This window comes from Saccostrea echinata, unplaced genomic scaffold, assembly GCF_033153115.1.
Source record: "Saccostrea echinata isolate AGI-Se365-2 ecotype Australia unplaced genomic scaffold, CSIRO_AGI_Sech_v1 ptg000077l, whole genome shotgun sequence".
NCBI lineage: Eukaryota > Metazoa > Mollusca > Bivalvia > Ostreida > Ostreidae > Saccostrea > Saccostrea echinata.
Window position 1 is genome coordinate 773,490 of NW_026889826.1, and position 27,901 is coordinate 801,390.

Genomic DNA, 27,901 nt, shown 5'->3' on the forward strand with positions numbered 1-27,901 from the left:
TATTCCTGTCCATTGCTAAGAACGTTTAATTAAGGTTTTAGCATTTTCCGCCAGATCTTGCGCACTGCACACACAATTTTATTGCACAATATTTGTCATCAATATTTCCGAGAAATTAGTTTTCCTATCTAAGTGGATTCGTTGAAAACACAGCCTCCACGTTCCCTACGTGTACGTACAGCCGCAAACTGCCTTTCTTTGCGAATTATTTACATCATATTTTTTTACCCATATTACAAGTATAGAATACAACACAAGTAAAGACAGTTCATGAATGCATTCCAGTCTGTTACTAATATTGACACTGAGATGCGAAAATCAACTTCATTGATAGCTCTCTACATGGTGCAAGGGTGATAATAGGAAGATTGTTTTTAGTTTCATTGACTGAAATAAGGGTCTAGAAGAAAAAATATTAGTTAATATTGATATAAATTATATAGAACGTACATATGTAGTACATTGTAAATCAATTTTATGCGAAATTTTCTACTAAATAACTTAATTCCAGTTTGAGTTTTAAATACTTATTAAAATTCCATCTCAGTTTTAAAAATATGTACTTATTCAATCACTAATCACATTAAATTTGAAAATCTCCCTTTCAAGAACATCAGGGTAAATTATATCGACATATACATGCAGTGTAAATTTAAATCAACGCCCGGATTGGGTGGATTACAATAGAGCATGAAAATTTTACATATATTGGGGAAAATCTTTGATAAAATCTTCTTTTCATAAACAGCATGGCAATAAATAGTCATAGTGATGTGCAATAATCGTCAGCGAAATGTAGTGCATAAACAAAGTCGTTCCAACAGTCCTAGCCGGGGGGGGGGGGGGGGGGGGGTCTGGGGAGAAGAGGGCACGATAAAAGATTAAAGTTTTCCATGAGATGTATTCAGGGGGGAAATCTTTAAAAATCTCCTTTTCAAGAACAATAGGACTGTGATTAGTCATATTCCTTAAGGAGATCAGAATGAAGTGCCGAACCATAATTAAAGCAGGACTGGTTAAATTTGTCTCCAATAATTTTACATATAATTAAGTCTCTGGACCGATGTTTCCGTTTTTCCAAATTAGACTTCATGTAATAATTGTATGTCTTGCCTTTCCTTTTCTTGATTTTATGCCCCCAACTTTTTTTTTTTCATTTTTCTGACAATGCTTTTTAGTTATGTGAAACTGTCTATCTTCTCAACGCATCTACCTTCAAAGGTGAAAGGGCAGCTCGAGTCTTTTTGCAAGTTGATTTGTAGGATTTGTGTTTTTTGAATAATTATTAATTTTCAGCCCTGTTGATTTAGCAACAGTGTGAAGTAACTTTTTTTTTGTTTGATGTCCTGAAACTGTTGAGATACCTGCCCTGCATTATCTCAAACAAGTCAAGGTCTTCCACAGACGTTTTATATCATCATGTAGGAGTGTTTACCTGCAAAGTTTAAAACTTGTCAAACTTTGACGTTAAAAACTTTTCTGATTCTACAAATAAGTACCCCGGGGTTATACAAAAGGTGCTCAAGTTCCTCATGACAACATATATGTAGTCTTTGAAGGTCAGGTCTTCGATCTGTTAGAATTCTCATGGGTACTAATTGTGCCATATTATTAGCATACCTGTGTTTGTATTCTAATACATGTAAAGCAAAATTTATTCTGTCCAAAGCTTGTATATGGAGAAGAAAATTTTGAATGACATTGCCAGGAAAATAGCCAAACAAATCTGTGGTCCATGAATTTTATATTTTTAGACAGAGCTTACTGACAAAATAACTTGGAACTACATGAACCACAAACAATCAAACTTTGGTAATTCAAGGCATTTATTACTACACTTTAACCATGTCCATAAACTATAATTTAGCTTTTCATTTCCCTTTATAATGCAATTTAAATCAACATAAAATTGTTTTATACTGTGTTCACAGTACAATCATATAGATCTCAAATCTCACAACCAATGAATTATATCTATAACAATATCATTGTACAAATACTAAATGAAATTTGTAATGCTGAGATTATAACAAGTTTTCAAATTGTATGAGTGATAGATATTTGTGTATAAATCATTATAAGTTTGTGCATCTAATGAAAGAAAAATTGAATCAACTTACACTGTACACAAATTACAAACAAATGCAGAAAATTATAAAGGATGGAACTGAAACCTGAATGACAGCAGAGAAACAGATAAAATTTAATCATGTGTTGGACATTATTGTACTTTTTTCAAAATAAAGTGCACCTCAACAAAACATGATAAGCCCATCAAATACTGTCAAATATCATAAATAGATTAGAATGCAAGGAAGAAAATCACGTTATCCGTGGCACAAAGATTTCTCCATTCCAAATGTTTGATGTGCTTTTTCTAAGGTGTATTTTTTAATTAGAACAAATAATACATCATTTATTTTTCAACTGGTTGCGTATGAGTTTTAGAGGTGCCCATCTGCAGCTTTGTTCATTGTTAAGGAATACAGAACAACGTTACAGCCTAAGTAATAAAACATCAAAAGACTAATCTTTATTCTTTGACTGTAAAACTGTCATCTCAACAAGACATGACACTCTGCAATTTGTTATTAGATATAAAAAATAATTCAATAAAAATATCAAATTAATTCCTAAATTGTACACGAAGTTAATTTTGAAAGTAATGGCTTGCCAATAAGAACTTTTTTATTTGAAATATGCTATCAATTGCATGTAAGAGGCCAGATTCTTCTGCCCAATTCCAAGAGATATAGCTATGGATAGTACCTGCTTGATCAGAGATGTTCTACCAGAAATCTTTTTACAGTAAAGTCAATTATCTCTGATTGGACAATTTTTCTCTTATCAAAATGCTCTTTGAAACACCATTGCTTGATAATTACACCCATGGGACAAGTGGAATTTCTCTTCTTATTCACAAAACAAATTATATACTGTTAAATATTGCTGTATAGTATACATATATCATGAAAAAAGTGCATTTTCTTGAGTTAACATTTTGAATATAATAAGTGAAATACTTTTATATCTGTTGGGACTGTGTAAATTAAAAAAAAAATTTTTAAATGTCACATTTATTAAATGTTACATTGATCTTTTTACTGGATGTGAGAAACTGTTTATCTAAGATGCATTAATTGACCAAGTATGATGATTCCAGGTTTAATAGTTATGAGCCGGGCAGGATTTTTCCATATTTGGCCATATCATCTTAATTAAAGGTCACTGCGACCTACTTTTAATGTGCGACAGACCTTCTACCCAAGATGTTTCAACTGACAAAGTTTGATTACTCTAGGCCCCATAGTATTTAAGACACGAAAATGCTAACAGACAGACAGACAGACAGTATTGAACTCCATACAATACATGTATGTCCCGTCTTAAGACAGCATACTGTTACTGCATATTAAACTGTGTGTGGGAACTCCAATTAAAAGCTAACAATGATATCTGATAATTTATATATAGTAATTTCAAGTTACTAGTAATTACAGCCTAATTACATTGTACCAAATATCTTTATAGAAAACTTGTAAGTAATATCTTCTTTTATAAAATACTGTACTGGAAGATGTTCATGGTTTAGATTGAATTTGTACACATCATTTATGCATTACAAAGACACTTGCACTATATTCTTTACATGTATTGTATATATATGTATGTAATATCAAACATAATGCTAGGCATCTAAATAAACATCTAGAGATAAACCTGGTCTAGTACTTAAAAAGGTAAAGCACAAGCTCTTCTTAACAACTGATCACAAAAAATATATGAAATTTAAAAAGAAACTAAAATAATAAATAGTGAGATGATGAAAATGGATATAAATATGAGTTGCTTTGCACATGTGGAAAATTTGAGCAATAACATTCAAATATCATGATTTCTGATAACTAATAATCACAACCAAAAGGTAGTTCATCCATGCAATGTACCATCTTCATCTATGTATATGACGTAATCAAAACAAACTGTATCTTATAAAAAAACAATCACATGCTGCAAAAATATCAAGCCACTGTAAAAAAAAACACACTAATACCAAAATACTAAAACTAAATCTCAGATTTATCTAATCTCTGCAAAATAAACGAGCACTAGTCCATGGATAAACATAAATAATTTGTATTTAAAGGAACAAGCATACTATAAAACATTCATTACAACCATTTTTTACGGTACTTTGCATTTCAATCAAAATGTCTAAGAATACAATGCAAAACTAAAAAATTAGTTCTCTTCTTTAAAGCTGATTGGTTGAAATCAAAAATATCAAAACGGCAAAAAAAATAAACATGCTAAAGACAACCACTGGAGAAACAAACTCAAAACTTTTTAACAGCCTAATTTATCTTCATCTCTGTATTAAAGTTTCAGATATGCATGTACAGTAAAACTCAGTAATACGGAAGTCATTGGGACCTAGAATTTTACTTCCTTATTTATAAACAAGACTCTTTTTAGCCATGTAAGAATCATAGTGAAAAGTCCTCTTTGGGATTAGTAAAAAGTTCTTTATATTTTTCTTTTTCTTTACAACAAAGTTTTACTGTTAGTACGATTTTTTTTCAAATGGATTAAGTCAACCAATTAGCAATTTTAAAGGAGCACTTGTCAATGTCAATTGTTGAAAGTGTGAATTTTTCATCGCAAATTAATTTCTTTTCTAACTTTCTTATTTTTTAAAATTTTATAAAGAAGTGAATTAAGTCACGTTACTGTGCACCTGCATAAAATAAATTGATGCAATCTTCACAAACAATATATCTAATACTGTACATGGTCTTCTTTGAATTATAAACTAAGCACTCTGAAAATTTTCACATCAATAGAACTCAGATTTCTAAAATACAATTTACTTCTGCCATGCATGTGAGTCAATAACAAAATACAAAAAAACCCCACCTAAACAAAGAAACCATTCATCTTCCTAAGGGACTGTATACATACTAAGGTTTATTTTTTGAAGGTTGACTTTGTTTTTGATTCTTCATTTCCTCTTGTCTTTTTTTAATCAGTTCATTTAATTTGGTCCTGACAATGTTGAGGTGATTAATTATGTACTGTTCCGTGGGCGCCATATTGTGGACCGCTGTCAGACATTTCTCTGCACGGATCAGGTCGCCGCGCTCCACGTGCACCACACACAGATTGTGGTGGGCCTGGACATTTTTTGGTTCCAGCTGTACCACGCGGGCAAAGTTCTTTTCAGCCTCGTCAAGCTTTTTGAGGGCATTCACATTAATGTCTCCCATCAGTAGTAAGGCTTTGGTATGTTCTGGGTAATGCTGCAATGGAATTTATCAAATAAATAAAATCTGAATACACATATTTTAAAATTGGTAAAAGACACATGTATGTTCATGTATGAAGTTTTGTACCTGGAGATCAATTATTCTGATTTAATATTTAAAACAAAATGTTTAAAAAAAAATGCTATAAAATTTTATCTCTAAGTATATAGGATTTGCTCAATTATGCAATAGCACTACTTATTCAAGTAACCGAACATTACAACTAAGAATGTTAAAAATGTAAAGTCCCATTTGTAACACTATTAATAAAATATCGACATTTGGAAGTAAACACAGCAAAATCATTCATTTTAATTGTCATTTATTAATGTCATGATCAGGGTTTGAATGTAAATCAGGTTATACATGTATTTAATTAAATACTGAGAAGCAATTCGAGGAATGTCTCGTAAAATACACGCAATTTAATTTCCATACTGGTTATATGGCTATACACACTGTTATAGACTCAGAATTTGAAAAAACAAAAAAAAAAACTGTAAAGCAGAACAAAGCTTATTATTCATATAGATGTAACTTATATAAGCATGTTATAACAGACATGTACATTACATACAGTAAATCTATTTGTCATTATATATACATGTATCTATACGATTAAAAACAACAGTTGTATACCTTGAAGTGTTCGTTCTACATAAAATTAAATGAAGTAGGATGTATATTGTATATTGTATACTGTATATATTGTATATTGTATACTGTATATTGTATATTGTATATTGTATAGTCTCTATTATGCAATAAAATTACATTTCAAAAAGCTTAAAACACTTTTCCCATAGTTTTAATAAATGGTCATTTTACAAAAGACTTTGAAGTGTTTAATTAAAAATTGATTACTGGTAATGTCAAATTTTGCAATTTCTTTCAGAAAAAACTGAAATCTTTAATCAATTACAGTAAAACTCCAGATATGCTGCCCTGCAGAGAAAATTGTTAAATTTACTGATCAATTAAGAAGCTTTTCTGTCAGTAATTAATCATCACTTGTAATCTGTCCTTACAATGAATGTACTTACCTCAATGAGAGTTTCCAGGTATGGAATAGCATCTAGAGGGCGGTTTAAGTTGTTGTTTAACATCAGGGCCAGGTTAAATAAGGCACTCCTGAAGAATGGGTCAAACTAAGAGAAAAAAAAAATAAAAATTCATGCATTTTCAATTTTATCACATTTTAAAGTTTTGATAGTCACATAAAAGTATCTGCCATACAGGTAAAAGTGAAAAAAGGTCAACACATGACAGGAATATGCAAAATTGTTTAAAAAAAAAATATCAAAAATTATTGACTTTATTTTTCTGAGCTCCTTAAAATCAATGTAAGGCCAAATACATAAAGAAAGGTTTTGCAATAAATGTCTGTACAATTTGGATAATGTCCCCATGCATCCTTCTTCTAGTATTTGGTATCAAACAAAGCAATATTGCTCTGAACTTCTATAAGTATATGTACTTAGCCAAGATAACAGTTCAGCATTTTAGTGCTCAGGTACACGTAACTGTAATTACAAAGTGCTAAAGTAAATCTCTGACTTAAGGACCCTCTACACACTGAGAAACTTTTTTTTTAGACTTTGAGAAAATCATAAGGTATAAAGGTTTAAATATTGAGTTAGTCAATTCCATCTTCAACACAGAATAAATGCCATTCTTCCCCAGGAAAAAAAATATTCAAAGACAACAAAGTATTGATGAACAGAAATCACTGATGTGTATTAAAATGGGAAAAAAATACTATGATGCAAATGAAGTATTCAGTTCCTTCACCAGGTCTGATGAAATGTTAAGAATATTGGAATTAAAGAATGTATAGTATACCATAGATTATCAAATCAAAGAGAGATAACTCTGCACAAAAATACCATGAATTAGAACTCTTCAGTGTACAGTGTGTACAGGGTCGTTAGGTATGCAAAAATAAATTCTCTGACCTTGATGCAGTTTTTGAAGTCCTTCTCGGCCTCCAGGTAATCTTTCATGTCCATATGGATCATTCCCAGGGTAAAATAGTACTTGGGTTCTTTAGGATCCTTCTTTACTAGTTTTGAAAGTCTGCACATAAAAAAATCATTAAATAAAAATAACTGGTATGAAATAATTAATCAAACAATTAATATGCTCCAATCTCATTTCATATCATTCTAATACATACATCAATGAATTGACATTATCACATTGCACAGCACAAGAAAGTTTTATATTTAAAACATATATGTAAATGTACAAGCAAATCAAAAGATCTGCTTAGGGTCAGAACACCCCCCCCCCATATTCTATTTATCTAGTGGCATACATCAGTGAGAAATAAGAAGCCTGCTTGTACTCCTACCTTCTAATGGCCTCTGGCCACTGTCTCTGTTCCCCAGACTCTTGAATCATTATCGCAGAGTTGTAGAGCGATTGCTGAAATGAAATGACAGATGGTGAAAGTTTGCTCTTTTTTGGCCAAAAATTTAGCTTCAAAACATTTCTATGACATTAATAGCAAGATATTAATGAATTGCCACATATACATGAAATTACACACTAAACAAACTTATCTAGTACAGAACATGTACATACATAAATACAGCATGCATGAAAAAAAGATCTTGATATTTATAAATTTTTGCACACCTCATGATCTGGTTCATGAATAAGAGCCGTTTCAAAACTCTTTCTGGCCTCTTCTGGTCGTCCCAGCTCCAGTAAAACCACTCCTATCTGATAGAGAACCAAGAAATGTACATGTACACATCAGTTATAAGTTAATATCAAAGTAATGTACATGTACACATAAGTTAATATCAAAGTAATGTACATGTACACATCAGTTATAAGTTAATATCAAAGAAATGTACATATCAGTTATAAGTTAATATCAAAGTAATGTACATGTACACATCATTTATCAGTTAATATCAAAGCTGAACACATTTAAGTCACAGAGACAAGATGCCATATTTACATTGTAGTGAACATCTGCATTGTCAGGTTCATATTTCAGGGCCACCTTATAAACTTCTAATGCTTCTTCTTTTCTGTAAAATACAAAACATTTTATCCAAATTTGAACATTTGAATATTGTATACCTTCTATTCTTTTGTGATATTTTAAGGATACACCAAAGGTTTCCAAATGCCGGAATTTAATTTGCATGTAATTCTTTCATTATCAAAGATAACATAATAAATGTATATATCACTTGAAAGCTTGTTAAATTCACTATTTAATTATCCTAACTTAAACTTTAATTAATAACTTATTTAAAAATTATTTAAATATTAATGTAAATTTTAGTGCATAAATATTTTATAAATCAACTTTTTTGTATTTAACCCCTCAAAGTGGTAATTTTGCCTCAAGGTAGATTAAAGATTGAACTTAAAAACTGTATCTCAGATTTTTGATAAATCTTCTAATTCAAAAGTTACAGCCATTTGTCCTTCAATGTTAACAATTTATTAGCCTAATTTAACATTTCCATCGATATTTCCATACCTAAGCTAGATATCAAAAATCTGAGATACGGTTTTGTGAACACACATTTGAGAAGCAACCCATCCAATTTTCAGAGAAATTGGTCCATAAATAAGGGAGCTGAATCCTTTGAAATAATACCACAAACTGTCTGATCTTACTTTACAGTAGAGGGCAAAAACCCATTACACAACAAAATCTGCCAAAGCGAGGAATATATGACACCTTGGAGATTCAGCTTTGGATACCTGTCACTTAGCCATATTTTCCATGCATATTCACAAGAATGGGAGGTTCTTTTCTGTATTTAGATGCTTTTAATTAAGTAAAATAGGTTCAATTCTGAATCAGAAAGATTTCCCGGCAAAATGGCAAGAGCTAAGCTCCACCTCCTATTTTATGGTCATCAGTGATCTGTAAGATCTCCTTCTCTAAATCTAGAGTCCCTGTAGTTTAATTACTGATAACCTCTGTGTGGCTAGTGAAGAATTCCCCAAGTGGTCACAGTGATTTATTGCGTCTTTCGTGAGCAGGCAGTCACAGATCAAATCAGAAGCTTCAATAACGGAACATTCACATGTGGTAGTGTTTATGTTTCATTATTGTTAAATAATTAGAAAACCATTTCATAATTACCAAAAATTTTACATGCATTAGAAAGGAGTGATTAACTTCTTTTTCTTAGCCAAAAATCTCAAAATTGTTGAAAATCTTGAAAAAAGCCTTTGGTGTATCCTTAAAGCAAGCTGAACATTTTCATTCAGTAACCTGAGGAAAAGTTTTCACATTTTCACCACTAACTGTCCCAGTTAAACCAGAATATCTCCTCTGTTTATGTATCCCTGTATTTACTGCCCAGTTAAACCAGAATGTCTCCTCTGTTTATGTATCCCTGTACTTACTGTCCCAGTTTAACCAGAATGTCCTCTGTTTATGTATCCCTGTACTTACTGTCCCAGTTTAACCAGAATGTCCTCTGTTTATCCTGTACTTACTGTCCCAGTTTAACCAGAATGTCCCCTCTGTTTATGTATCTCTGTACTTACTGTCCCAGTTTAACCAGAATGTCCCCTCTGTTTATGTATCCCTGTGCTTACTGTCCCAGTTTAACCAGAATGTCCCCTCTGTTTATGTATCTCTGTACATACTGTCCCAGTTTAACCAGAATGTCCCTTCTGTTTATGTATCCCTGTACTTACTGTCCAAGTTTAACCAGAATGTCTCCTCTGTTTATGTATCTCTGTACTTACTGTCCCAGTTTAACCAGAATGTCCCCTCTGTTTATGTATCCCTGTGCTTACTGTCCCAGTTTAACCAGAATGTCCCCTCTGTTTATGTATCTCTGTACATACTGTCCCAGTTTAACCAGAATGTCCCTTCTGTTTATGTATCCCTGTACTTACTGTCCAAGTTTAACCAGAATGTCTCCTCTGTTTATGTATCCCTGTACTTACTGTCCCAGTTTAACCAGAATGTCCTCTGTTTATGTATCCCTGTACTTACTGTCCCAGTTTAACCAGCATGTCCCTCTATTTATGTATCCCTGTACTTACTGTCCCAGTTTAAACAGAATGTCCCCTCTGTTTATGTATCCCTGTACTTACTGTCCCAGTTTAACCAGAATGTCCTCTGTTTATGTATCCCTGTACTTACTGTCCCAGTTTAACCAGAATGTCCTCTGTTTATGTATCCCTGTACTTACTGCCCCAGTTTAACCAGAATGTCCCCTCTGTTTATGTATCCCTGTACTTACTGTCCCAGTTTAACCAGAATGTCTCCTCTGTTTATGTATCCCTGTACTTACTGTCCCAGTTTAAACAGAATGTCCTCTGTTTATGTATCCCTGTACTTACTGTCCCAGTTTAACCAGAATGTCCTCTGTTTATCCTGTACTTACTGTCCCAGTTTAACCAGAATGTCTCCTCTGTTTATGTATCTCTGTACTTACTGTCCCAGTTTAACCAGAATGTCCCCTCTGTTTATGTATCCCTGTACTTACTGTCCAAGTTTAACCAGAATGTCCCCTCTGTTTATGTATCCCTGTACTTACTGTCCCAGTTTAACCAGAATGTCCCTTCTGTTTATGTATCCCTGCACTTACTGTCCCAGTTTAACCAGAATGTCTCCTCTGTTTATTTATCCCTGTACTTACTGTCCCAGTTTAACCAGAATGCCCCCTCTGTTTATGTATCTCTGTACTTACTGTCCCAGTTTAACCAGCATGTCCCTCTATTTATGTATCCCTGTACTTACTGTCCCAGTTTAAACAGAATGTCCCCTCTGTTTATGTATCTCTGTACTTACTGTCTAAGTTTAACCAGAATGTCCCCTCTGTGTATGTATCCCTGTACTTACTGTCCCAGTTTAACCAGAATGTCCCCTCTGTTTATGTATCTCTGTACTTACTGTCCCAGTTTAACCAGAATGTCCTCTGTTTATGTATCCCTGTACTTACTGTCCCAGTTTAACCAGCATGTCCCTCTATTTATGTATCCCTGTACTTACTGTCCCAGTTTAAACAGAATGTCCCCTCTGTGTATGTATCCCTGTACTTACTGTCTAAGTTTAACCAGAATGTCCCCTCTGTTTATGTATCTCTGTACTTACTGTCTAAGTTTAACCAGAATGTCTCCTCTGTTTATGTATCCCTGTACTTACTGTCCCAGTTTAAACAGAATGTCCCCTCTGTTTATGTATCCCTGTACTTACTGTCACAGTTTAACCAGAATGTCCCCTCTGTTTATGTATCCCTGTACTTACTGTCACAGTTTAACAAGCATGTCCCCTCTGTTCATGTATCCCTGTACTTACTGTCCCAGTTTAACCAGAATGTCCCCTCTGTTTATGTATCTCTGTACTTACTGTCCCAGTTTAACCAGAATGTCTCCTCTGTTTATGTATCCCTGTACTTACTGTCCCAGTTTAACCAGAATGTCCCTTCTGTTTATGTATCTCTGTACTTACTGTCCCAGTTTAACCAGAATGTCCCCTCTGTTTATGTATCCCTGTACTTACTGTCCCAGTTTAACCAGAATGTCCCTTCTGTTTATGTATCTCTGTACTTACTGTCCCAGTTTAACCAGAATGTCCCCTCTGTTTATGTATCCCTGTACTTACTGTCACAGTTTAACCAGAATGTCCCCTCTGTTTATGTATCCCTGTACTTACTGTCACAGTTTAACAAGCATGTCCCCTCTGTTTATGTATCCCTGTACTTACTGTCCCAGTTTAACCAGAATGTCCCCTCTGTTTATGTATCTCTGTACATACTGTCCCAGTTTAACCAGAATGTCCCCTCTGTTTATGTATCCCTGTACTTACTGTCCCAGTTTAACCAGAATGTCCCCTCTGTTTATGTATCTCTGTACTTACTGTCCCAGTTTAACCAGAATGTCCCCTCTGTTTATGTATCCCTGTACTTACTGTCCCAGTTTAACCAGAATGTCTCCTCTGTTTATGTATCCCTGTACTTACTGTCCAAGTTTAACCAGAATGTCCCCTCTGTTTATGTATCCCTGTACTTACTGTCCCAGTTTAACCAGAATGTCCCCTCTGTTTATGTATCCCTGAATGTAATCTGGTCTCATACTAACTGCCGTCTTCAGGTACTATGAAAACAAGAGGCCCATGGGCCTTGAATCGCTCTTCTGATAAACTGTACAACCTATCACTTCTATTTGAAGCCTGGAAGTATCCTGTATATTTAGATAAACCCTTGAAATTCCAATTCACACTCTGAGAACCCAAGATGATTCTAAGCCAATTAGTACCTGGGAGTTGGTCATGGTGACCTACTTATCACTTGTCATTCTCTGAAGACCCATCAACTAAGTTTGATGATTCTAAGCCAATTAATACCTAAAATACTTTTTAAAATTATAAACATTAAATTTTATAAGTAGGTCAAAGTGACTTACTTTTCAATTGTTTTACTCCAAGGACCCAAGATGCAAAAGTTTGATGATTCTAAGCCAATTAGTACCTGTAATATTTAATTAAAGCCATAAATTTTCAAAAGGAGGTCACCGTGACCTACTTTTCAGTTGCTGTACTCCGAGGACCAAAGATACATCGACTGACAAAGTTTGATGATTCTAGCCAATAAGTACCCAAAATATTTAATTACAGTCATAAATTTTCAAAAGTAGGTCACGGTGACCTACTTTTCAGTCAACCTACTCCGAGGACCAAAGATGCATCAACTGACAAATTTTGACAACTCTAAGCCAAATAATTCCTGAAAATATTAAATACAGCCATAAAATTTCAAAAGTAGGTCACGGTGACCTACTTTTCAGTTGTTGTACTCCGAGGACCCAAGACGCATCAACTGACAAAGTTTAAAGATTCTAAGCCAATTAGTACCCGAAATATTTGACTAAAGACATAAATTTTCATAAGTAGGTCACCGTGACCTACTTTTCAGTTGTTGTACTCCGAGGACCCATGACGCTTAAACTGACAAAGTTTTATGATTCTAAGCCAATTAGTACCCAAAATATTTAATTAAAGCCATAAATTTTCCGAAAGTATGTCATGGTGACCTACTTTTTAGTCGACCTACTCCGAAAACCATGAGGCATCAACTGACAAAGTTTGATGATTCTAAGCCAATTAGTACCCGAAATATTTAATTAAAGCCATAAATTTTCAAAAGTAGGTCACGGTGACCTACTTTTTAGTCGACCTACTCTGAAGACCCAAGATGCATCAACTGACAAAGTTTGATGATTCTAAGCCAATTAGTACCCATAATATTTAATTAAAGCCATAAATTTTCAAAAGTAGGTCACTGTGACCTACTTTTTAGTCGACCTACTCCGAAGACCCATGAGGCATCAACTGACAAAGTTTGATGATTCTAAGCCAATTAGTACCCGGAATATTTAATTAAAGCCATAAATTTTCAAAAGGAGGTCACCGTGACCTACTTTTTAGTCGACCTACTCTGAAGACCCAAGAGGCATCAACTGACAAAGTTTGATGATTCTAAGCCAATTAGTACCTGAAATATTTAATTATAGTCATATAAATTGAAAAGTAGGTCACGGTAACCTACTTTTCAGTTGACCTTTTTTGAGGACCCAAGATGCATCAACTTACAAAGTTTTATGATCATAGGACTTTTAAAAAATGTCCAAATTATGCCTCTAAAACGCTTTGAAATCGAATGCCTGCAAAGTTCAAAAAGTAGGTCACTGTGACCTACTTTTTAATAAATATGTTTTATGGCCCCAAGATGCATCATCTTACAAGATTTAATGATTCTAAGCCTCCCCGTATTCGAATTAATGATCTTAATTGTTTTAAAAAAGATTAGCCATAAAATTCAAAAAGTAGGTCAAGGTGACCTACTTTTTAGTTGACGTACTTTGAGGACCCAAGATGCATCAACTGACAAAGTTTGATGATCATAGGCCTTAAATTGTTCAAAATATGCCTCTAAATCATTTTGAAAAAGAATGGCCGCAAAATTTAAAAAGTAGGTCACCGTGACCTACTTTTGAGTCAACATGATATGAGGTCCTTAGATGCACCAACTGACAAGATTTGATGGTCCTAGTCCTTATAGTAAGCAAAATATCAACATTTTAATAAAATGTAATTTTTGGTCAACTTTGAAGTGACCTTGAGACCACGCCCTTTGCCCCAGGGTAAATCCCTGCGCAAATTTTAATCTACAACATATCCTCATCCTTTTGTGTAAGTTTGGTGATAATCTACCCAGTGGTTCTTGTGAAGAAGATTTTTTAGCAACCAGTACTTTTGTTTCTATTTTCCTAATTATCTCCCCTTGTTTAAGGGTCACAACCCCAGTTTTAGTATAAAAGGATACAAGGATACCCTGTGACAAATTTGACAATAATTGGCCAAGGGGTTCTTGAGTTATGGCCCATATTCTAAAAAGTTTACGCACACCGCACAAATGGCCATAGCATTAGCTCTTTGAGCCTTTGGCTCAGAAGAGCTAAAAATTAATAATAATTGCTTTTTTATTCTGAGAACAACTTTTTAAAATTTGTTTGAAGTAATATTGGTTGCATTTATCTTCCAGCCATTGAAAAAAGTCCTTGAAGTATTGAGTACAATTCATAAAATATACTTTATAAATCAGCTGAGTTCATATGTAACTGCATGTTATTATGAATACATTTACAAATGGAAATATGTGATCATGAACCCTTATCTATAGTCCATATATAATGTCATATCATGACAGAATAACTATACACTTTAAGTAAACTCTTTAATTGAACAGCATGACTGTGTCAATAATCATTACAGTACTAAAAATATAAGGAAAAGATATTTTTGTTTAAATAACTAGCTACATGTAGTATGCGTACCTTATCCGCCTCCAACAGCCTGGTGGGATCTTTGCTGACAAGGGATGCCAGGTTGAGATAAACGTTCAGGTGATTCGGAGCAATACGAGCCTGGTAACTTTTGCCTTTAAAAATAAGTAAAAAAAAAAGCCTTTCATGAAAATTAGGAAATACTATTTGAGACATATACAGCTCCCTCCATCATGTCCATTCCTCATCAAAAAATTTAAAGTTAAGTCTGCCACTGAATAAATGATGTAACTCTGCTGGAGTTAAAACTTTGACACTGAATTCCATACTGGAAAACAGTAATCTCGATTTTTTTTTAATCATATTTAATATTTATAATTATTATATTTTCATATATGATAAATCATTATCTCAAGTTCAAACAGGCAAATGGTAATCTCTTTTTTTACCCCATCAAATATACATTTATTTTTTTTTTTAATAATTGATTAATTACAATGCCTAGTGTAATAAGTTACAGTTACCGGGCTGTACTTGAGGGAAGTAACTGAGAGCTTTCTTGTAGGCAGCCTCGGCTTTCTTTGACATGTTCATGTTGTTGTATGTTCTCCCTACATTTATGTGGGCTCCAATGTCGTCATGTTGAACACTTAAATAAGACAGCAGGAAATCACACATTAGATAACTAATTCTGTGAGGAATACGGCTTCGAATTAAAGATTTAATTGGTTAAAAGTAATATTTACAAATACATTGCAACATGTCAATACAGGATATAAAATATGAATGCCTATAAATACATTTTTCTGTAAGTCCCATGGAGTAAATATAGTCCTCTTGAATGCTTTCCTTTGATGGACCACAATAAATACGAGTCCTCATAAAGATGTTAAGTGAAGGGAGAAAAAAAAACAGATAATACAGTGCATTTTACTTATAACATTTACTCTAGTAGCTTTAATGCTTGCATAATTGTGACAGAGTGAAATTTGTAAATATTTTTATCAATTTATTATGATTAATTAATTTATTATTTTCATTATTTAGAAACATCATTTGCAACACATGAGTTTGTTGAATATATATATATATATTTATATATATATATATATATGTATATATATATATATATATATATATATATATATATATATATATATATATATATATATTAGGGATGTTAACGAATATTCGAACATTCGAATATTCATTCGATGAGTTGATATTCGAATATAAATTTAAGATTCGAATATTCGGTGTTTTACAGATTTCATAAAAAGAAGTACTGTGATTAATAAATTTTGAATAAACGAAAACCTTCTTGGAATGTCTAAAAGACGTGAAGAGTATACTAATCAAAACAAATTCAATTGATCATTGAATGAGTGTCTGATAGAATTCGTCTGTAATTGATATTGTAAAGGGCTTAATTTCAGAATAAATGTGTAAATTACTTGATTATCTCGGGTTGTACATAATCCTGAATTTTATATTCAATATCGGAAAATTAATTGATTGCCTAGGAAAATTGTCCATGGAAATATTTCTGTTTATATTTTAAAAATATTCTTTTAAAGATTATAATCATATCTCTTATCAGGCTAATAATTGTAATTAATAACACGTATTGAAAACTAAACAGTATACAACAATCCTGCCTTTGGTAAGAAGACTAGTTCCTCAGTTAGAGCTACTATAAATTTATTATATTATTAAATTTGTTAAAATCATATTTTTCGACATTTAAATCAATTATTTATTTCAATCATTGACAAATATCAAATGGAATTCCTAATTTTACACCTACAAAAGCCTTCACACAATCTTACTTCCAATATAAGAATACCAACGCTAAACCTTTCATGGGAGTAGGATGATGCATATTTAAAATACACCAGATTTATTTATGTTATCGAATATTCGAATATATTCGAATACTTTCATTGAATATTCGAATATGAATTTTTGACAAAATTGACATCCCTAATATATATATATATATATATATATATATATATATATATATATATATATATATATATATATATATATATATTAAACCATTGTAAGTTATTTTCTAAATAAGTATACCACTCATGTGAATATTTTTAACTTTTATACACTAGCTATATTTAGAGGGAATACCCTTTCCTTGAATTCCATTGGTCAGTTATGGTCAATTGTAGGGAATTTGATCATGTGATAATTTTGGAGGGAATTTTCCTATTGTGTTAAGTAGTTCCTGTGCTGAAGTCTGTTGAAAGTGTCAGTCAGTTTATTGAAATTTTTATGCTGTAATTGGAACTTATTCTCATAATCAGATAGAATTCTCATGATCAGATGATGTACGTAGCCTAAACTTATTGATAAACGACCTTTACACCTCATGTGAGGGTTAAAATCTCAACTGATCAACTGTATGTGTCTATCATTAACTGTTTCAAAATAAATGATGTAAAGGTTGATTGGAGTCATTCCTTGGTGAAGTTGAACCGCCCTAAGACCCTGGGTTACATAATAATTTTTGACAACTTGCTTTTGATGAATGTTTTGTGAAAATTTGTGCTTTGAAGAAATTTACAACCTACTAATTTCATTTTTGTGCTTTAGAGTAAAGAGAGACACTTCTGCATTCCCTTATGAAAGGCTGCAAGGGAATATCTAACATCCATTACAAACCTGACAGCCTTCTCGAAGTACTCCAGAGCTTCAGAATATTTCTCATACTTCTCTAATGCATGACCCACATTGTTAAATAGTTTGGCATTTTTGGTATTGACTTTTAATGCTGATCTAAAAATGCTGTATTCAGATTCCCTGCAAGTCAAAAAAAAAAAAACTTAAGATAAACTTATACATAATCAGATTTAGATAGGATAACATTCCTTAATGAAATTCAACTTTTTAAATTAAGGAAAAAAAACACCATTAACAATTAGTTTGCTTTTAAAAGTTCATAGTCTATGAAACATGCATCATTAATTGACAATTCTTAGCATGTTTTATAAAATCTGTACATCTGTGCATATTTTTACCAACATGTAAATGAAATTTTCCATGTATAATTAGTACATATTTAAATTCAAAAATATACTATGTGTGTGACCATTCTATGAAAAAAAAATTAAATTAATGTCTTTATCATATAGTTATACAAAATATTCCTACAATGTAAATGATCATAAAAAAAAAATAGAAAAATAACATACAACATGTATAGTGTTACATTAACTTCCTTACCATTCTCCGTTCCGTACAAAGGTTTTCAGACTGTGAGTCAAAAGAAGCATCCCCAACATAGCCCACAGTAATGGCTTTAGATTCCTGGGGGGAAATTGAAAACAACCAGCTATAATTATTGACGGATAAATTTACATATGACAAAATAAAGGGACAATACTTTTTTTTTTGGTTAGATATTGCAAAGGGAGGTAACAAGTACATTTAACATTGACTTCTGAATTTGTGGGTTTCTGTTATTACAGACCCTAAAACGTGCTACTACACCACTTGCACGGTTTGGTTCGTTTCGTTTTGTGTACGGTACAGTACGCTTCCTGCACGGAACGGTACGCTTTGTGAACGGTACGGTTCGCTTAGTGCACGGTACGGTACGCTTCTTGCACGGTACGGTTCGTTTTGTGTACGGTACGGTTCGCTTTGTGCACGGTACGGTACGCTTCTTGCACGGAACGGTTCGTTTTGTGAACGGTACGCTTTGGTGAACGGTATGTAAATTAAGTGGGCGGAGCCTGTACGCTTTAGATTATGATTGGCTACTTCATAAAGTCGTTTATTTCTTTATTATAATCTCTTTATTTGATATAAATGGAAGGACGGTGTCGCAAGCATTTTTTAATAAGTTGTTTTTAAGTTAAAACTTTTATAAATATTTCCTTTTTACAGCTGTATTTTTGTTATTAAATGTAACAAGTCGTCTTAATAACTGTATCTTTTTTTTATTTACTTTCTGTATGAACTACTTTCAATTTTTAAAATAAATAATTATAGTTGTCTATTTTTTATCTTATTTTGTACAACATCGCCTTATGGTTCAATTAAACTTGGAAAGAAATCGAACATATCAACAAACACTGTATAAGAAGGATGAAAAAAATATTTTGGTTGCGTTGCCATAAAAGGCCTTTCTGTATTTTTTTTAACGAATAAGCGTACATATGTTTTTTTTTTCCTTTAAGTTTTCCTAATTGAATACAATTATTATTTTAAATATTCACTTATCACACTTTTAAGTAAATGAGATTGATTTTATAAATCGCTCATGCTTTCATTTCGTCTACCATTCTTTTTACGTTCTTGTCACTGCTGCTTCCTTAAAAAAACACAAACAAACAAACAAACAAAAAAATTTCTCTTGACCGAATGATCAAACAAGTTATTAGTTTTATTTGCGAGGAATTATATTTTTTTTTACATTGATTTCTTAGGTGTTTGGATCACTAGGAAAAATACATTGAAAAGTAATCGGTAGAAGTGCACACAATAAGTGCAAAATATTACTTATTTTTTGTGCGCGTAATTGTTTTCCTTTTAACATAAATTTTCCATCAATGTGTAAAAACGTTTTTTGAAGGGAAGTTACAATCAAGAAAACGGTTAAGACAGCGACAATTCCATCTACAATGTATAAATGTATATAATATATATTGACGGCAAGACAGATTTCCGAAATAACTAATGTCAAAATGTTAGAAATAAATAGTCCGTTTTCAATTACTCTCCCCCCCCCTTCTTTGTTTCCTTGTCAAACTCGCTTTTTTATTGAAGATCTAGAAGAAAAGCTGACTGCACATGAAATTCTGTTTAAATCTGCTGATTAAAACTGATTCGTTGTTGAAGACTTACTGTTAAAGACAGCAAACTGTTGATACACGTGTGAATGTAAGCGTATCTGGACTAACGGGATTAGATACAGTTCAATATACACAGCTCAAGTTTTTACCTGTGCACGTGTGAAGACAATACTTGATCGAAATTTTCAAATGTTTTAGAGTAAATAACGAAAGTATAGAAAGACGTCAGTCTAGATAACGAGACCATGGCAAGAAATGTACAGTATTTCTTTAAAAAAAATCTTGGATGAACACGCATGCACGGACTAAGTATTTTTTTTTTTAATTAAACTGGGCTTTTTGTGTAAATTCCAGGTTACATATTTTACCTGCAGATTTCAGTGAATAAAGCAAATGAAATGGGAAAATGTTTTAAATAAAAATTAATTCTGACATATATCCAGTTTTTTTTTTTTTTTTTTTTTTTTTTTTTTTTTTTTTGATTACGTGTATTAAACTGAAAATTCCATGCGAAAATGTGGCGATCGAACTTTTTGACAGTATGTTATATTGGCGATAACATCTTGAGTTGGTCAGAAGAGTGTAAACCGACACATATTATTTATATATACATCGCTTTTATTTATTTTTTCTGGTGATTGAGAGGCGTTTACATTTTAACATGTTCGCTTTCAAATTGATAATTTAGTTCGTAATTTTTTTTTTAATTTTGTTGTTGTTGTTGTTGCTAAATCTGTAATCAATTCTCCCTAAAACTATTACTTACATGAATAAAAAATGATTTTAAGGGCTTGGTTTCGGAAAATAGCACAGAATCCTAATACATTTTTCGGTGTGTCTTGGTTTCCGAGAACGTTCATAGAGACAAGAATAGGGTAGATAAAGGCTATAGAAATAAACGATAAAGTACACTGTATTTAATTCACTTTTATTTATTATAAATTGTACACGAAAATATTACGATGCTGCATTTAATACGGAAAAAAATGTTAGTCAAGCATATCCCGATCATGCATAGCGAATAAAGAATCGCCTCACACTCTGTCGAGTTGTTTTGAAGTCGTAACTACTTTCCTTATATTAACAGACGTTAGTCCAGATGCATGGTACTTAATAATAATATTTTGAATCTCTAGGGTAATTTTCTGTCCTTCTTGAACTGGCGCTGCGTCGAAAGAAATAAAAGAAAATTACTTACTGTATTCGGTCATTGCAAGATTCGGAATGCTTTCGGGGCGTGGCTTGCATAATTATTTCAAAAATTATTCATGAACGGTACGGTACGGTACGCTTCTTGCACGGTACGGTTCGTTTTGTGTACGGTACGGTTCGCTTTGTGCACGGTACGGTACGCTTCTTGCACGGTACGATTCGTTTTGTGTACGGTACGGTTCGCTTTGTGCACGGTATGGTACGCTTCTTGCACGGTACGGTACGCTTCTTGTATGGAACGGTACAGTTCGTTTCCGAGGTGTAGTAGCACATTTTAGGGTCTGTAGTTTACAATGACTTTCTTCTCAGTTATATCATTCTTATTAACAAAGTTATCGAATGAGTGTTTTTATCGAAGGGAAGTAACTCAAAATTTGACATCTATACAAATACAATCATGTATTACCACAATTACATGTATTACCACAATTAACATAAATTCTACTATAGATAACAAGAGAGTCTTCTCTCTGAATATCATAAAATCAAAACATCACGAAAATTACTTCTACATGTCTACAAGCTTTAACACTTAAAACAAATATTATATGTTTCATTTTTATATGCAAACTACTGGATACCAAAGGAAAATTGCTGAGTAATATTCATGATTGAGCTTTCCTTGTTTAATAAAAGCATAACACAGCGAGTTATCAGATTTCTACAATAACTACAGTGACACTTGTCTAACCCAGATGTTGTCTATCCCAAATGCTTGCCAAATATGGTTTTAATTGTAAGTCCCTGGCAGTAAATTCAATTGGATTTGACAAGTTTTACTAGTATTGTACATGTATCTGCAAGACTGAGTTGTTAAGGAATGACAAAGAGATACAGTATTTTTGCTTGCATATAAAAGCTTGTTTACAGTAAAATGCCCAGAATCAAACTTTCCTCATTCTCTTTAATATGAAATGAGTATACAGCCCTGGTCTTACTGTTTGTTGTCCATTAGAATCTGGAACCCTAGAGCCACTAACATCGTGAAGCCCATACTGGGGGTGTACAGGATCCTCTCAGCTACCACAAACCCCACGGGGAAAAACAGGTTAGAAGCGGGGATAAATGGGAGGATCATCAGGGAAAAACTCTGGAAAGTAATAATAAATGGTCATAAACCATAACATGTGAAATATATGGAAACTGTCAAGATCTGAATACATGTAGTTATCATTAGTTAGTTTTTGAGATTTGTGCATACACGTAAATTTAATAAATAAATCTTACAGTAAAGACATATTTAACAATAGCAAAACACAAAGATTAAGAAAATGGTCAATGCTTTGTTTGTAGTTGAAAAAAAAATGAAATTGAAATTTAGATTACAGAAAAAGCAAACTTCCATTTGAGGCTACTTTCTCAGTAATCCACACACAAATATATACACAAAAATTTTCTGTTGCAAATTTTCATTTCAAAGTTGTTTTCACATTCAAGATACTGTCAGAAATGATTTACATATTAGTGTACAAATTTTCAAGATTTCTCTATACTTAGTGTATTAAAAAATCTTAAGATTTGTTGCACAGAAAGAAATTCAGACCATCATTAACTTTAGCAATTTACCAATATCAAAGTTTGAAAAACACATGTAGCAGTTAATGTACTGTACCATGATAATGGCTCTGTTTCTCTTATCTTGTCCCTGAAGCATAAAAAATATAAATTTCCCTAACACAGCATAAAATCCCAGAGTTATAATATTCCTGGGGTCCAGTATAGAACTGATCACTGGGATTGTTCCCATCGTCCAATCACAACACAGTCCTGAGGGGAAGAGGAGGAGCCAAGCATTGATTGGCAGCAGATAATTATAAGTCAACTGTCTTATTGGAGTGTTCTCCATGGAAGCTGGGTTATCATATCTGAAATTTAGGGGGAAAACTTAGATGCTTAATTTTTTATATTCATAAGTTATTCATAATTTTATTTTCTTTTAATCAAATTACTGATAAAGATACAGATACACGCAAAATATCCTAGCAAATGTCGGAAGTGTATAATTTTTTATTTTAATACACAAACATCAACAAAGAGAAAGCTGAAACTGTAGATATATACTCCATGTATTTTTATTCAGAGGGTTTGATATTACAAATTTTAACACCCATCTAATTTGAATGTCAAAATCATATGTACAACAATTTTTTTACCTGGTGAACACAGGAAGCTGAGCCCCCATAACTTTAATTCTGGCCAACAGTAAGAAGACAGTCGTCCCAACTAAAAATATGGCACGTACAATGGAGTTCTTCAACCAGGAAGGAATATGTGGCTTCCCTCTAATAAAACTTCCCAGAATGGCTAACAGCTCTTGGAATGATGCCTAGATTGAGAATCAAATTCATGCTTTCATTCATAGGAATAATAAAACATGGAAACATTTGCAACAAAATACCTACACATTGACTGAAAACTGCTGACACATGCAAAAAAAGAATTTCTTCAAGACAGGTCACATATACAGATGTTCAATGAACACTAGCATACAACAGTTGGCTACAGTTTTTGTACAGTATGCATTCTTTGCTTTTCATTTTTTGTTTCTTTTCTTTTTTTTTTTTTTTGGCCCCGAGGCTGATAAGCAGCAGAAAAGCTTTTTTGTCTGTGAGTAAAGGCTAATTATTACTTACTCTTTGAGCCACAAATATTTCATAAACACAACACACTCCAATAACCGTGATTCCTTGTTCTTTACAAAGCATCGCTATGGTAACCAGTACCACAGTTCCTATCAAGGGAGGCCATTCTGAAAAAAGACATAAAATATATTCTGGATGTTTTGCAATGACACTAAGTTTGAATACACATGTACAGTAAAACATGGTTTCAGTCATTCAGCAAAGTGATTTTCTCCTGTAATTTCAAAACAGATCATGAATTAAATGGACATAACGAATTAAGCAAAAGTAATGGTTTGGGCCATGGATATCGACTTGGGTAGCTCAGTAGGTAGAGCACCTGAATAGTGATGCAGGGGTCCCGGGTTCGATTCCCGGTCCAGTGTTCCAACACATTTTTAAGAGATAAGAGTACATTTTTCACAAGAATGGACTACACATTATAACTTGCACCCCTAGTAAATTGCAATCATACAACATACAATAAATACTCACTAATTTTGCCATGATATGAGGTACAGTTGGAATATGTGATTAATGCTGCCAAAAAGAATATGGAAGACAATGCCTCAGCTCGCCCAACCACTCCAGTAACCTACAGATAAATTTTGGTGAAAATCAATTAAACATAAAACTATGGACAAACTACCTACAGATAAAGTTTGGTGAAAATCAGTAAATCATAAATAGAAACAAAACTACTTAGTTTACATGTGTATTTAATATAATATTTAAAACAATGTTTGGTCCAAATTTATTAAACTGTGCCTCTGAATTTTTTACTTTGTAAATGCAATAATTTTTTTTACATTATTTGCAATAAGATTTTTTTTAAACATGTTCAAAATGTTGTCTTCAACTTGTCTTACTGCTTCAGTGTGGATGGGATGAACGGCAAACAACAGTGCTGCTATAAAACTGGTCAACTCTCTCAAAAACATGTTACATACTCTGTGGAAACAAACAAACATACATATATGTACAACCAACTTCAAAATATCCATTGTATTCTATAAATACACCCTTTACATGTTCATGTAACTGACATTCAACTTTACAACATACTGCAGAATTGTCATTGTTCGTGGGGGATCAATGTTCATGGATTTCCTGGGAAATCCTTACCCACAAATTTACATCCCCACAAACACTGAAACACACATGCACTGAGTACAATAGAGCTATCTATGGGTAGACTTTACTTTATCGGTCCCCAGATCCGCAAGATCTACATGCTCATTGCACTATGACGTAAGATTTACGTCACTAAACTGATTAGGGTTGATTTTGCACATTTTTCGACTGGTTAGGGTTAGTCTTGCACCCACCTGAAAAATTAGGGTTAGTCCTTGCATAAGTTTTCGACTGATTAGGGTTAGTCTTGCATCCATCCGAGAGATTAGGGTTAGTCCTTGCACATGGGTTAGTCTAGCATGGTTTAGCATCCGCCTTGGAGATTTGGGTTAGTCCTCGCATACCATCCGAGAGATTAGGGTCAGTGTCTTGTTCTTTTAGATTAATTAAGAAATTCAGTTGCATCTGTATTTTTTGCAAGATCTTTATTCAGCTTCAACGACATCTCGTTGGTTTGCTTACATGAAAAAAAAATGGCTAAGTACGAAAGAAACGGCACTAAGCATGCGCCGCACGCGCTTCGTTCACAATTATTTTTTGTCTCCTTTTCACTGAATAAATAATACATGTATTTATTACTTTTTTCAGAGAACGAGGTTAAAAACTTCGTTTAAAAACGAAGTTTTAAACTAAACTTTTAACCGTAGAATTCGATTTTGGGGTCAAAAAGGCTTAAAACCTCATATTTTAATTTTTTTTTCGATTGCTCACGCGATCTCATATATACTGAAGTCGCCTACGGCGACACTATAGTTTAGCGCGTTTTTCTGGGGACCAGTAAAGTAAAGTCGTTCCCTATCTATCTTTATAAAACATACAATTTACCCATGAAATTACGTCCCCACTAACCAGTAAAATTTTGGTTACCCACAAACATTGACCCTCATGAACAATGATGAATCTACAGTATGTGATGTGGACAACTTACTTCATAAACAACAAACACACAATGGCATGGAGGACAACATTGACTAGATGGTAAGACATTGGTTCCAGTTCACTGACTGCGTAGTTCATCCGGAACGTTAGAACACACAGAGGTCTGTACGACTTGTGACTCTTCTCCTGGAAAACAAAAAAAAAATTTTTATAACCATTATTGACTAGATAAGTTGCCTCACAGTATATCTATTTGAGTTTTAAAAATTCTCCTTCATTGTAATGTAGGAAATAAGCTCATCCTATAAAAATTGTATCTTTGATTTGCTCTCAAATGTGACGCATAGCTGTAAAGCTTTGTGACCAAATATCAAATTACGGAATGTTTCACCTATCTTATTTCAATAAAATTGCAGGGATTGCGGTTTGCCATAAGAACCCACAAGATTTCTCTCTATTACACCATTATGCAATGAAATGGAAACAAATCCAAATCATTTTCAAATGATACTGAAAATTTTGGACTTCTAATAGTATGAACATGTAAAACGACAGCTACATGTACATTCAAATCTCGTTATCTCGAATTTAATGGGGCCGAGAAAAACTTCGAGATATCCAAGGATTCAAGATATTGAGGGTAAAATACTTAAAAAGAATAAGTGGTTGGGACTTCCAAATGACTTCAATATATCCAGTATTCGCGAATCAGTGTTCGAGATACCGAAGTTCAACTGTATTTGGTCTTTGAAGGGTTTAATAATAGGGGGCAAATCAGTATCACATGATCAAGTTTCCACATACCATTCTCACTGGAGTTCCCAAGAAGTCATTCCAGAATAGGTTTATATGCAGATTTTAATAAAACTCCTGACTGCCAAAGGACTATATTCTGTAGTGGCCAGTATCTGCCCCCAAAATAAAACTTTGATGGAGAAATCTTTAATTATGTTCTAAACCAGGTGGATATTTGCAGACTTCAAAGCATTGAATATTTTTATCAACTATGACATCATTAGTAAGATATGACGTCAATAAAATGACGTAAATTCCAAATTGCAATGATTTTGAGAGAAAATAGCGTATTTTACGTCGGTATTTTGATTGGAATTTATCGAGCGCAGGTCTGCTCAGACTAGATCTTTTGATATAATGTGTAGAATGATAATATCAATGAAATATGTGAATATGGTACCTGAGCAAGCTTGCACTCTATAAATACTATAGTCAAAATTGAACAAACTCTGTGCATTTTGGCCTCTATTTTAAAAATAACGGAAATCCAAATAGTTTGTGACGTCACAGAGACAAGAAAAGCCAACTAATTTTTCCAATTTCATAATATATTGTCTTAATTTGGGTTATTTTATACAATATATGCACTTTTTCTCATTTCAAGAGATTTTCAAAATTTGACTATTATGGGGGCAGGAAAACGCCCTTACCGTATATAGTTCTTTGGTACTCACAGGATTTCTTTCCGTAACACTATAATTATCAAGTGACCAGTAATAGAAAGACATCCTGGGGTTTCAAATAATGGCAGACTACTAATAAGCTGAAAATTGTAAAACTACACCTACATTGTCATCAATATCACCTGATCAAGTTTCCACATACCATTCTCATAGGCGTCCCCCAGAAGTCATTCCAGAATAGGTTTGCTATTGGAGTCCTTGGTCTGAGGTCCTTATTCTCCACAATGGCCGACACGTCATCGAAAACGAAGCCACATCCCAGTGCCTTGTAGTAGCACACCGCCACAGTCACCACAACAATGGCGGAGTATATCACTCGGGTCTCCATCGTCAGTTCAGGAGTTTGTAGAGGTCTTGGAAGGGGGAGGGGTAAAGATGACGAAGATGTACGGATTACATACTAGGAGGATAAATTACCTAGTAGAAAAAAAAAACAACAGAAAGTTATTATAACTGAATGTTGTTAAATACATGGTACAAGTTGATAATTTTATCTTTTCTTCAATTGAAAGTAGAAATAAATCCCAATGTGAGACGTTGCATATATTGCAAGTGTCTGACATTACTGACAATTTTAAAAACATAAGAAATGTTAATATTCATAAAACAATGTATAATGTTTGTTCTTGAAAATATTGAACAATGGTTTCTAATTTATTTTTAGAATAAACATCATT

The 27,901-nt window shown here is 33.1% G+C and overlaps 1 protein-coding gene across 2 annotated transcripts; it reads right to left on the minus strand.

Moving 5' to 3' along the window:
- Positions 1–4,715: 4,715 nt before the first annotated feature.
- On the minus strand, positions 4,716–27,582 carry LOC133176590 (protein O-mannosyl-transferase TMTC3-like). 2 transcript variants are annotated; one of them, XM_061311700.1, is made up of 19 exons: positions 27,367–27,582; positions 25,796–25,932; positions 24,603–24,684; positions 24,229–24,328; positions 23,746–23,861; positions 23,266–23,438; positions 22,725–22,977; positions 22,051–22,202; positions 18,327–18,410; positions 17,766–17,903; positions 15,611–15,735; positions 15,138–15,241; positions 12,316–12,398; positions 8,278–8,350; positions 7,947–8,033; positions 7,660–7,733; positions 7,262–7,382; positions 6,335–6,454; positions 4,716–5,300 (listed from the first exon to the last, which is right to left on the minus strand). In XM_061311700.1, the coding sequence occupies exons 1-19, from the start codon at positions 27,550–27,552 to the stop codon at positions 4,962–4,964; spliced, it is 2,547 nt and encodes an 848-aa protein (XP_061167684.1). In that variant the 5' UTR covers positions 27,553–27,582; the 3' UTR covers positions 4,716–4,961. The 2 variants fall into 2 exon arrangements, with proteins under 2 accessions (XP_061167684.1, XP_061167688.1); XM_061311704.1 differs by having other exon boundaries at positions 4,717–5,300; positions 6,350–6,454.
- Between the last annotated feature and the right edge of the window lie 319 nt (positions 27,583–27,901).